A 12,419-nucleotide genomic window follows, 5' to 3' on the forward strand; every position below is an offset into this window, starting at 1 on the left:
TTATTCACGTCATGATGTTGTGCACAGTGTTTAACAAGCATCATTTATTAATTATTTTATATCACCACATAGTTAGTCCTGTGTGTGCGTGCGTGTGCGTACCTGTGCTGCTGTAGAAGGCCAAGCGAGACGTGGTGTGGAACTTCTGGATGAGGAACTGTGACAAGGAGATGCGATCATCAGTGCTGAGAGACTCATCGCCGCTTTTCCAGTACAGCATCAGGTCTTCATCTGTGTAGGCGTCTGCAAAACACCACACCGCGCAATCAGATAGAGGCTCAGTCACGTCCAACAATGAATTATCATCAAAAACCAAAAAACATGCCCCCGATAATCAGAAGCGTATACTATTTTGACCTGCTCACATGTCTTCCATGGTTGCTATGTGTTTGTGTGAACGTGATGTGAGATAATGAATAAGCACTTCTTTAATACATTCACAGTTAATTAACTTCTGTTAATATTTATTTCATTGTTAGGAAACAAAGGAATGAAAATGAATTGTTATTTTTACAGTTTATTGTTGAACACATCATTACATTTGATATACTATATTAAGTATTTGCTGATGATAAGCAGATCTTTTGTAAAGAATCTATAAACCTTACATAGACAGATGGAACAGATGTTTGTAACACTTTGTTAATGGTTAATAATTGGTTTTTAACCCTTTAAAAAAAGAATTCTGGATGGCTTTTATAAAGTTTCAGTTGATTGTAATACCTTAAATGGTCAATATATACTTTGTAAAGCATCTATACACTATTAAGATAGATAGGTAATACTTTGACGATGGTTAATAACTGGTTTGTAAACTATTTATAAACATCAGGATAGTTATTTTTAAGTTGCAACTGATTTATAGCCTAATACTTTGATAAAGGCTGTGTAGTGCATCTTTACATTATTTGGGTGGCCATTATAATCATCGGTTACAACTTAGTTACAAATCATGTGTCAATCATTCACAGAAAACTGAATATGGTATTACAAATGATATGTGTACAACCATAACCTGTTAATATATAGATTACTGTGTAATTACAATGTTATTGTTGTTGGCTCTTATCAGCTGTGATACAATGTACACACCGACCAATTACATGCATTGTAAACTATCTCACGTGATGCTACTCGGCCAATTATAGATATGTTATAAAGTGTTAGCATTAAAAGACTGTTAAGCACGACAAGTGCATTTAAGTTCTAATTCTACCTCTGCTTTGTCTGTCACTGGTGAGTGACAACCCTACGAGAGCCCCTACTACAACATCACAATGCAACCAGCCTCACTATGGCATCGCTCACCATTAAGCTGTGCTCAGCGTGGATCTGAGGCCATGTCCACACTACTCCATTTCCATTTATAAACGCGGATGTTTTGCTACGTTTACATTGAGCGTCCACACTACGCCGGCGTTTTAGAGCACCGAAAACGGATAAGTTTGAAAACGCTCCGCAGGACGGATAAGTTTGAAAACTCCGGGTTGTGTTTCCGCGTGGACGGTCGTAAACGCATGCATTTCGAAATGATGACGCCCACACCCGCGTTCGCTACTTGATTGGTTTTTAGCAGTCATGACGTGTCCTTCCCTGATTTGTCGCACTCATATCACGTGTCCCTTACCCGGAAGCTCACAAACAACATTGATTACCGATCGACTACCAGGTTTATTCAACATGAACGACTGATTACAGGTGTTGTTGACCTTGTTGTCTTTACTAGCAGCTGTTGTCCAGTTAAAGTCTGCATTGTTACAGAGGAAGCAGCTGTTAGTGGAGCGATCAGCGAGCGGCGTGACCAGCGGAGGTATCAGACCTACGGAGCGGACGTCTGAAGTCACGGTTAGCGGCTTTAGGGAGGGTGATGAACACAAATCGGAGGACTTTCCTTTTCTTATTAATGCTTATTTTGTTCTGCACATCTATTGTGAAGTCCGCAGATAAAATGTAAAGGAAAAAAAGCAGTGATTGCTCTCCAGTAGGACAGATAGTTAAGCCACCAGCAGAGCTACGAGTGAGAACAGACAACAACGAAACCGAGAGGAAACGAGTGAGACGTGTGTTCACCACATTTATGGACCATAATCTAGTAAACCTTTATGCGTAAGTGTTTATTTTAAAGTGATTTTGATATGTGTGAGAGAGAGAGCAAGACCTGCAGCGCTGTAACAAACGTTAAGTCTGAAAAATAAAACTTTCCACGAACTGTCTGTTTGAGTTCATAAAGGAAGATTTTAGAGAAGATCTTAAGTATCAAACACAACCTTTCATTATTAAAGACTACTTTATAACTGTCGTAAGAGATTAGAAGAGGGGAGGAGAAGAGAGGATAGGGGATGGGAGGAGAGGTGAGATCAGGTTCAGGTTACTTTTATTTGTACCCGTAGGTAGACTTGGTTTGCAAATAGAGAGAGAGGCATCCATCTCGACAGACATTACAAACAGCACAGACAACAAGACAAACATGATGAAAGTACACAAGGCTAAAAATCAGTCAATCAATAAGTAAAATAAATAAGTACACACACGTTTCTATAGCATCTGTGCACTATGCTATGATCTGTTCACCTGCGTGATGGCTGCTGGAACAAAGCTGTTTTTATAGCGCTTTGTTCTGCACCGTGGGACCCTATACCTCCGTTTAGAAGGAAGAAGCTGAAATTCCCTGTGCAAAGGGTGGGAGTCGTCCTTTAAAATGGAGCCGGTGATCCGTTGCAACTGTCTGGTGTACAAGGACTCTAGGCCAAGCTGTGACTCCCCAATCAGCCTGCTAGACCATTTCACAATTTGATCCAGAGAGTTCCTGTTCTTTAAAGAGAGGTTTCCAAACCATGACACCAAAGAAAAGGATCAAATGGATTCAATAAAAGCACCATAAAATAAGGTCATCATGGTTTTGTCAATGTGAAAATAGGACAGTTTCCTCAAACAAAACAAACGTTGGTGCCCCTTTTTGCACACAGCTACACAGTTTGCTTCAAAGTTCAGTTTTGAGTCGATCATTGTCGCAAGATATTTGTAAGACTCAACACAATCCACTGTCTGACCCTTAATGGATATGCCTTCATGTGTGTGGGCTCGTCTTCTAAAATCAACTGTCATGTCTTTGGTTTTAGAGATGTTCAGCTGAAGACAGGACTCATCACACCACTTCAGAAAGTCGTCGATGACCGGGCCGTGGCTGGTCTCATTGTCCTGGAGCCGACTAACAATAACAGAGTCATCTGCATACTTTAAAATGGTCCTATTTTCATACCTGCTCTGAGAGCAGCGGTTCCCAAACTTTTTAGGCCACGCACCCCCTTCTACATCCCGACCGGGTTCACGCACCCCCAACCCCCCCCCCCCCACACACGCACCTTAAAAAAAAAAGAGCAACAGAGCCGCATAAAAATCGGACGAATGAGAGAACAGTTTGCTCGCGCGTGGCGTTTCTTTACAAGATAAAAAACACAAAAACTCTTCCTGCACCGTGCCTTCGAAAAGGTAACGGACGTAACGTTACGAAGGTAACGGACGATTGGCCAGATTGGCCACATCTGTAGGCTCGTCTACTTGCAGAGAGTAAAATTCACTCTTCTTCACGCGACCGACCAATGTAGCCAGGATGTCTTCGGACAAAGCATCGATGCGCGAGACAGTGTTGTTGGACACCGGGATCACGTCCAACTTGTTCGCTTCTCTCTCTCCAATCATACATTCCACCATCTCTTTAACATTTTTCCCTCTCCACCACCGCCTCTCCTTCTCCCTATTACGCGGTCAGAATACTACCACAACACGCCGCCTGTCTCCGGCAGAAATGCGCTCATCCACGCACGGGAACAACACCGAGTTGTAATATATACCTCCATAACACCCCGCCACTCTCGGCTCATACCTCCCCAGCAACGAGGCACATCACCCGGTCACAATACCTCCAGAATGTCCCCCGGGTGAAATCCGGGACTTGGTTTTATGGTTCCGAGTGGCGGGCGCTCACCCGTTGGCGCTGGGACGCGAGGTCTCCAGCCGTCCCCGCCGTGAGGCACCCGATCGTCAGGTCTTCAGCCCTCGGAACAGGCCGCGGGTCAATAACTTGTGGCGGGGTAGAGGCGAGGCAGATCACAGAAAAATAATAAAGACTAGAGTATGGCAAAGATATGTTGATGAGAAGCGTATTTGTACGTCAAACACAAACGTAATCAGGGAGGCACATCCCTGTCTCTCTATTTAAACACACTCGTCACTTTTAACATTCATACACTTCACTTGGTTTACGGTCCTGTTATCTGTTTTTGTGTGCACTTCATTCCATATCCTATGTTACATATCTTATTGTACATTTCAAATATGTTTCTATTTCCTGCACTGTGCTGACTGTTTCTGATAGTTAAATGTTATTTGATAGTTAAGTGTTATTGTTTATTGTTGAATGTTATGTACGTTCTGCCACGACAAATTCCTTGCAGGTGAAAACTTGCTTGGCAATAAACGGTTCTGATTCTGATGATTCTGATATTGTGTATGAAGAGAGTGGCTGTTTTGACTGATCAATATGTATGTTGGCTTCATTATATACTATTCTTTGACACTGTTGTACTACATATATTTCGTTTTTTAAAATTGGTTTCAGAACATTTAATAAAGCTTATCCTCCATCAGTGAAGCAATGGCGGACAGCTGAAATTCAAGTTCATTCAACCTGAAGATAAATCTACCCAAAGCGCCACTTTTCAATCAGTTAATTAAAAAACCCAAACACATCCCACCAGCTCCGCCTGGGGTTTTGGCAGCAGAACAGTAAAATATGATTCTGAAAACACGGGAGGTGAAAAAAAGGAAATGCACAGTGGCGGCTGGTGGAAAATGTTCTAGGTCGGGCCATCCTATCAATTTCAGCAAACATCCCAGTATGATTTAATGCAAAAAAAACGTATCAAACACGCATTATTACTTGGCAGTTAAATATTTAACATGTATTCCAACACGAAAACAATCAGTAAATAACACTTATATAATATAAAATAACATGTTCATTTATTGAGATGCCCCTATGGACCTTGTTATAGGAGGTAAAGATCAGGAGTGTAAACATGAAGTGTAATTATGAATACTGATGTTAAATTAAGCTATGATGAGTTTTCACTGTTAATTTAACATCTCTATTACATGTTGATGCCTCCATGACCAAGTTAAGCAGATGAGACTGAGGACAGCTGTGTAGAATAAAAGATGTTCACTTTGCATAATATGTAGCTTGACAGAGTTCTCATGTGTGTCCTGGTGTTCTCATGTTTCCTTACCTCCTCATCCCTCACTCCCTACCCTGGTGTTCTCATGTTTCCTTACCTCCTCATCCCTCACTCCCTACCCTGGTGTTCTCATGTTTCCTTACCTCCTCATCCCTCACTCCCTACCCTGGTGTTCTCATGTTTCCTTAACTCCTCATCCCTCACTCCTGTAACTGTCCGTGCTGGATCCGTTCCCGTTGTTTTAAAAAGCTAAATAAATGATTAGCATGACGTCATCCAGCTAGCCAAACCTGTCTGGTGTACAGCTAGTACAGAAGCTTCGCATGTACTGCTTCCCTTTCCCGAGTCTGCTGTCTGATTGTGAGGTCAGGCTGATCTGATATCAGCTCTTTGGCTGCAGAATCTCCTCAAAGTTCTCCTCTCAAACGGGGGTTGGAGGAGGAGTGCTTGCGCTCGCCTGTAGAGACTTCTCCTGACGAGAACGCGCAGCTTAATCTATTTGAGGGCGCTGATTGGCTAAATTCACTCATTTGTATCTTTAATAAGCAATTGGCTAAACTGCTTCATAGACCCGTCTCTTTTGGGCCAAAACGATCAGGCCCCCCAAGCTGCGCGTTCTCAGAGTGTCGTGCACACAGACAGAGAGCACGAGCAGGAAAAGCATATATTTTGCGCAGATATCATATTTTACACACATTACTGGGTACATTCCATAGTTCAAAAACACAAATATTGACAATTTGTATAATTTATGATTATTATAATTTATTTTATTTTTTTGTGTGGCTCATGGTGGGGCCATGCCCCATTGCCCTCTATTGACCAGCCGCCACTGGAAATGCATGAACTGAATATTCATTCATATTGGATCAGCGCTGCCTAGTTTGACAATTTGATCTGAGCTTAATGAGCCTGCTGGCTTGCAATGGGATGGACCTCATTTGCATAAAATTGAGGTTGAGGCATGATTAGGCAAATTCAGATTCGGCGAACGGTCAGTCATCTTGAGCTGAGCCATTTCCATCATGCAATACACGGCCGCATCTCCTGCTCTCCATAGAAACTGAATAGGACTGCTTGACTTCACGTACGTCAATGGATTTGGTGTTTCTCCACCATGAGAGAGACCTGCACCTGAAACCGGACCAACCAAAACAACGGGGGGAAATTTGGGGCCCCAACACTGTCTCTCAGCACAAACATCACCCCCAAGTCCGTAAAGAGCGCACAATAAAATGTATTTTCTTACATTATGTAACACACAGAGAAAAAGTAACCATAAAATGACCATTTACTCACAGCTCTCAAGTTCCAGTGAGCAGGTCTGAGAATCCAGAGGAAAGCGGCTGAAGTCCATGTTACAGGCTGCCGTCACTGTCACTCTGTTCGCCCGCAGAGACAAGAACAGACGCAGAGGGTGAGAACAGTCATGGTAATGCAAATATGAATTAATGCCAGTAAATGATCTGGCATCTGTTTTGTGTGTCATGACTCAATGTATTTAGTGCTACTTTTTGAACATTATTACAAGCTAAGAAATAACATGAAGTCACATGCTGTAGTTCTCCTCAACACATGAACACACCTGTGATTGGTTAGCGCCATTGATGTCATAGTTCAGACAGGTAGTCAACCTCACAGGTTAGCAAAACATCCATTACAGTTTGGTTTAGCTTTGTCCTGCTGTGCTGGCTTACTGATAATTAATGATCTGATAGATGGACAAACAAGCAGTAACGCATGTTCAACTGAGGAGCAACCTTCAGGTCTGAAAAGTGAAACCAATGCTTCTTGTCTTAGCCTGCATTCTCTCTAATGTCCATCAGGAGGCAACTTCTCTGGTTGTATGGAAGTCTATGAGAAAATGACTTCCCCAGCTTCACCCTCTCATCCAAAGATGGTCACCTTTGGTTGAATTGGGTTAGCGAAACTCCCCAAAAATGGCATTGAGACATTTTCAGATTCCGTCATTCTTGGCTCAAACCACATCACTTTACCACTCTCGAAATCCAACAGTTTGTAAACCTGTGTGATGGTCACCTCTTATCATTACTAAAATAAGATGCTGGTCTCAAATAACACAAATCAATGTAGGAAAATGCAACACGTCAACACCAAACTAAAATAATGATGCTTTTTGTATATTGTGGTACTCCTGCGAGTGTGAATCCAAAAGAAGCTCTGTAAAGTCTTGAGTAATGTTCTCAAGTGAAGTCACTTCAATCAGCATGGCGTGGGACTACAAGTGTTACCTAAAGGGTCATGGCTGAACACTTCAATGATTTCAACAGTGTGGATGTGACTTGAGATTTCAGGAGGAGACTTTGTTGGATGCCTGAACAAAGAGACAGGATCAGGTGAAAGGTAAAGAAAATGCTTTTATTTCTCTCTAGGGTTCTTTCCATAATGTTGTCAGACACTACGACAGTCTGAGTCTGTCAGTGATAAATGAAAAACAAATGTCAAGTACCGAGTGCTTTTCTTATTCCTTCTCTGAAGCAGCACTTCAGTACAGTGACATATGGAAACAGGCTGAGGGAGGTCTCTCAGGGTTAGCAGCTCCTTCAGGCAGTACGGCCCGCATCATTATTCAACAGAAGGAAATATAAAGGCTTCAAAACGAAGATGTGGACTTTGTCAAAAAAGAGAGTTGAGATCCCAGGAAAGCTGGCTTAAATGAAGGAATACATGTTCGGTATGTGAATCAGGCTAAAAGGACATAAAGTGTATACTTTTAGTTTAAAGGATGAAATCTAATAATCATTTTAAAGCAAGTGTGTATTACATAACAAATATGAAATGATTTAACAAATGTAAACTGATAATAATGTATGTGTATCGGAGTAAAGTGAAGTCTGTGAGTGGAAAGAGCTGATGTGAGGGGAAGTGAGAAAGGGTGGGGGCCTTAAAGGCTGAGGTCATATCGGATGTTGGGTGTAACCAGACACACGCTCGGAGCATTGATGAAGTAAACACACAGGGAAAGGAGTATGTTGAGTCCAAGAAGAAGAATCCCGGTGGCCGAGAGAGGCTGCCGTTCATGTACGAAGGACCCGAAGAGGAGAGACTTGGGTAGAAAGTAATCCTGCCCAAGCCTCAGTGAAGTTCGACTGCGAGACATCCGACGCATCGAAGCTGTGCGTGGTATATACAAGCCAGCACAGGAGAAGCCGCAGACGTCGGAGGAGCATCGACCAGACTCATCCGACACTGCAGAGGGGCCAGAGCCTGATCCCATCCCTTACTCAACGGCCAACGAGAGGCTTTGGGAGGAAGGCAACTCGAGACAACAAAGACAAAGACAAAGTACAAGATGGAAGACCAGCAGCAGAACGGACCAGATGATCCAGGACCCAGCCAGCGGAGGCCCCCCCAGGATAGGGCGTTGGTTGAAGGAAAAGTAGAATGGCAATGCAATGACAAGGGGGGGGGGGTATGTAGCTCCCCTCACCCTCAGAGGAATGGCAGTGGTGGTGATAACCTGTTCGAAACGCCCGAAAGGCAAGAAGCAAGTGGGGGAATGGCTGTCCTGGTGGCTCAAGGTAATGAAATCCATCCATGGAAAGATAGTCACCTTGATAAGCCCCTCAAAAGACTACGACGCGATCGTGAAGATGCTGGCGACAGAAATAGGAGCGGGGGGAGTCACAGTAGAGCAAAAAGTAAAGGCTGAGTCCCGCAACAAAGAACACCAAAAAGTGCTGGACGAAATATCCCGCTACATACAAGAAAATGATCACTATACTGATCAACGGAAAAAAAGAAAGAATCCTGGCTCGTTTTCTTGACTAATATGTTATGAAACCACCATCATATCACAAGTGGTCTAAGTCGTGGTGGATCATTATGTGTGTATGTGTCTATAGAAGAACAGTAAAAACAACTAAATGATTGGCCGAGATACATGTGACTGTCGCCTAGCTGTTGTTTCACAATAATGTGAACGGGGTGTGTGTGTGTGTATGTCTGTGTAGCAGTGGCAGGCCGTGCATTTTATACCTGGGCCTTCTGTGCTGTCCTACTACAGTTGAACAGCTACGGTGCAGATACATGAATCCGTGCATGACGGGACGCTAGGGATGGGTATCGTTTGGGTTTTTTCCGATACCGGTGCTGAAATTATACTTTTAAAACGATACCGGTGCCTGAACTTTTTAACTTCAAACTATGAACTTTTTAACTTCAAACTATGAACAATATATTAGCTGTTAACAGTTTACAATATACTTGAATAAATATAAATAAATACAAAACACACACATACACACTGTACACACACTACAGCTTCAAACTTCAGCAATTCTTTTGCAGAAATATGAGCATATTTGCCTTCTCTGGCAAAATACGACACCTCTCCTGACTTATTTTATTTTATTAGTTGGTGGCGCCACTACACCTCAAAGAAAAAGAAGGTTTCGCGTCCTGTGGATGTTGTGCTTATGCGCGCCAGCGCTAAGTACCCGGATGTCGATGGAGGAAGTCAGTAGCCTGCCAGCCGTTTGACAGATCTCGGTCTCGTTTAAAAAAAAAAATCATGGCCGAAGCTTAGCCAGAATGATGGAGGGGTTTGTTTCTAAGCACGCACAGCTCGTCCATTTGTAATAATACTATGAGTGAGGACCGAGGCTGCCAGGACGGAGTCATCAGAGTAGTGTAAAAAAGTATTTCAATCGGCTCAGGCACCAAAAGGAATCACCGAAATCTGCGTTGCGTTTCGGTCTGGTAGATACCGGTCGTATAGGCACCGGGTTTCGGTACCCAACCCTACGGGGCGCTGCGTCATTAACGGACAATGCATAGTCAAATCAACGTAATTAACACAACAACAAGAAAGTCACAAGAACCAGTCACATATTCATATGACAACAAAGCATTACTGTTGGGAAAAATCTAAATGACTAATTTGTATGCGTTTAATAATTAAAGAATGTTATACATTTAACAGAAGCTCATCTCCTCTGTAGTGTTTAAGGCCTGTGTCTTAGTGCGAACTTTCACTGACACTAGGTCTTCAGCAAATGTTTAGTCTATTAAGAAGCAGTTGATTGCCGAAAGAACACTTCAGCTGTTTGTCCTGAATAAGAATGATAACAAACGTGTAGAAAGCGTCAATACTTACGCAGGGCTGATTTGCGATCATGACTTACGAGAAAGTGACCTTTGTACTAGAACAAATAGTTAAAGTGTCCAGATACGTAGACGCCTGTGTGAAACGCGAAATGTGTGTGTGTTACCCTGTGCCAGCCCACTGCATGTTGTTTACTGAGTATAAATACCAGAGGCTCGGAGACAGATCTTCGAGCGGTCTTGATGTACATTCTGTATGTGACTCAACCCTGTCTCCTTCTTTGCAAAGAATAAATGTCCAATGATGAATGATTTTTACACCAGTCTCGAGTGAATTTTTCTAACATAATTGTCCTTCGAGCCAGATCTCAATACCTTCACTTCTCTTCAGCTTTGAACCTGAAACCGTGCACGGGAGAGTCCAGGACTCTTGACAAAGACCTCCGCCAGATTCTCACACGAGAATCCTTTGGTAAATTGAGAGGCCAGGATTTTGCTAAAGAGAACGGAGTGACAAGATCCTTTTTTTTTGGTGAACCAGACTGGTGAGAATCATTTACTTTGGGAAATCCGGAATTGGTCCTCCCTTAAGCCACAAGAACTAAGGGAGAGGGTTTACCGGTAGTCCTCCCTTAAGCTGCAGAATCTAGGGGAGAGGACCTCCCTTAAGCCACCAGAACTAAGGGAGGGGGTTTCCTCTTTTAAGCCACCAGAATTAAAAGAGGTATTCTTTTTTTACTAAAAAGAGAGTGCTAAAAAATATTAGTAAACTGAGGGAGGACTGAGAATGATATACTTCTTCTCTTTCTTCTTTTTACTTAAAAAAAAATATATATATTTAAAAATATTAGTAAACTGAGGGAGAACTGAGAATGATATACTTATTCTTCATCTTCTTTTTACTACAAAAATCACATAAAAATAAAAGGGGGGGAGGATAAGATTTGAGATTCTTCTTACAAAAATTAAAAAATGAAAAGAATAATAATTAAAGATTTTGAGAAAAATGGGGTCAGGGGCTAGCAAAGACAGTGAAGATGAGACTCATAAGGGAGAGACTAAGTACATGAAATGAAAAATGCGGATAGCATTAAATATGTAAAGAGATGGAAAGAGCAATATGGCTTCAACGAGAAGTTGACAGTCGCGGGATGCCAACTCTTGGTTGATCAGATAGAGCGAAAAAGCAAGGGAAAGAAAAGAAAGGAAAGAAAAGAGGTTTTAACCAAAGCAAAAATGTGGTTATCAGAGGCGCAAGAGCGCAAAAAGGGAACAGAAAAGACAAAGACTGAAACGACTACAATGACAAGAGACAAGACAATATACAAGAGACAAGACAATGACAGAAAACAAGAAAATGACAAAGAATGTGAAGATAACGTGACTAATTCTCCTGATTTGTATCCAAGCGTACACCTTTGTGAGGTGGTGTGAGGGAGACGGCCTCCTCCGGATGTTCCCCCACCCTCTGCTTCACCCCCAGATCTTCCACAGGCGGCGGAGCTTGCTCAGACTTCACGGGCTCCCAACAATCCGAAAACTCCTCTCCTCTCTCTCCCGCCTCCCACTGTCCCGGAGGCTCTCAGACAAAACACAGAAACAACAACTGAGCTCGCGACGGTGCTGAGAAAAGTCATGAGCGAGACTTTTGGCAGACCGCTCTACGAGCCAGAATCCAACAGAAGGGGCATAACACACGGTAAGCCACCTTTACAAATGTCAGACGAATCAGATTTTACTTCAGCAACAGTGCTGAATAACCAAAAAGAAAAGAAAAAAACGCAAACAGAATGCTGACACATAGGTTATTGACTATGATGATGGTAATAATGAGGTGTCTAATCATGTTTGTTCTAATGTGTATTTCCGAGACAATCAAAGATGTGGAGCCTTCCGCGGACGGAGCGGAGGACGAGGGAAGAGCAGAGGTGGAGGAGGGTTCGGAGGAGGGAGCAGAGGTGGACGGAGTGGAGCTTGCTTCGTCTGGAAAGAGGGGGCATTGGGCATGCGAATGCAGGAGAAGAGAAAGAGTGGACAGGGGGAGGACATCGGAGGAGGGGGACGTCTGGACACTATATTCAACGGATGCAGGTCATGTAAAAACACGCACACACA

General features: G+C 42.8%; 1 protein-coding gene across 1 annotated transcript in view; it reads right to left on the reverse strand.

Annotated features, from left to right (window-relative positions):
* gabrr2a (gamma-aminobutyric acid type A receptor subunit rho2a) overlaps positions 1-12,419 on the reverse strand; it is a gene marked incomplete at its 3' end in the record, with an annotated part of 119,171 nt that overhangs the window by 25,752 nt on the left and 81,000 nt on the right. Inside the window, exons 5-6 of the mRNA XM_079287266.1 lie at positions 6,537-6,619; positions 103-243 (exon numbers count right to left, since the gene is read on the reverse strand). Coding sequence (XP_079143392.1) covers positions 103-243; positions 6,537-6,619 — 224 coding nt within the window. The remainder of the gene's footprint in view (positions 1-102; positions 244-6,536; positions 6,620-12,419) is intronic.

This window comes from Melanostigma gelatinosum (assembly GCF_949748355.1).
Source record: "Melanostigma gelatinosum genome assembly, chromosome: 16".
Classification (NCBI taxonomy): Eukaryota; Metazoa; Chordata; class Actinopteri; order Perciformes; family Zoarcidae; genus Melanostigma; species Melanostigma gelatinosum.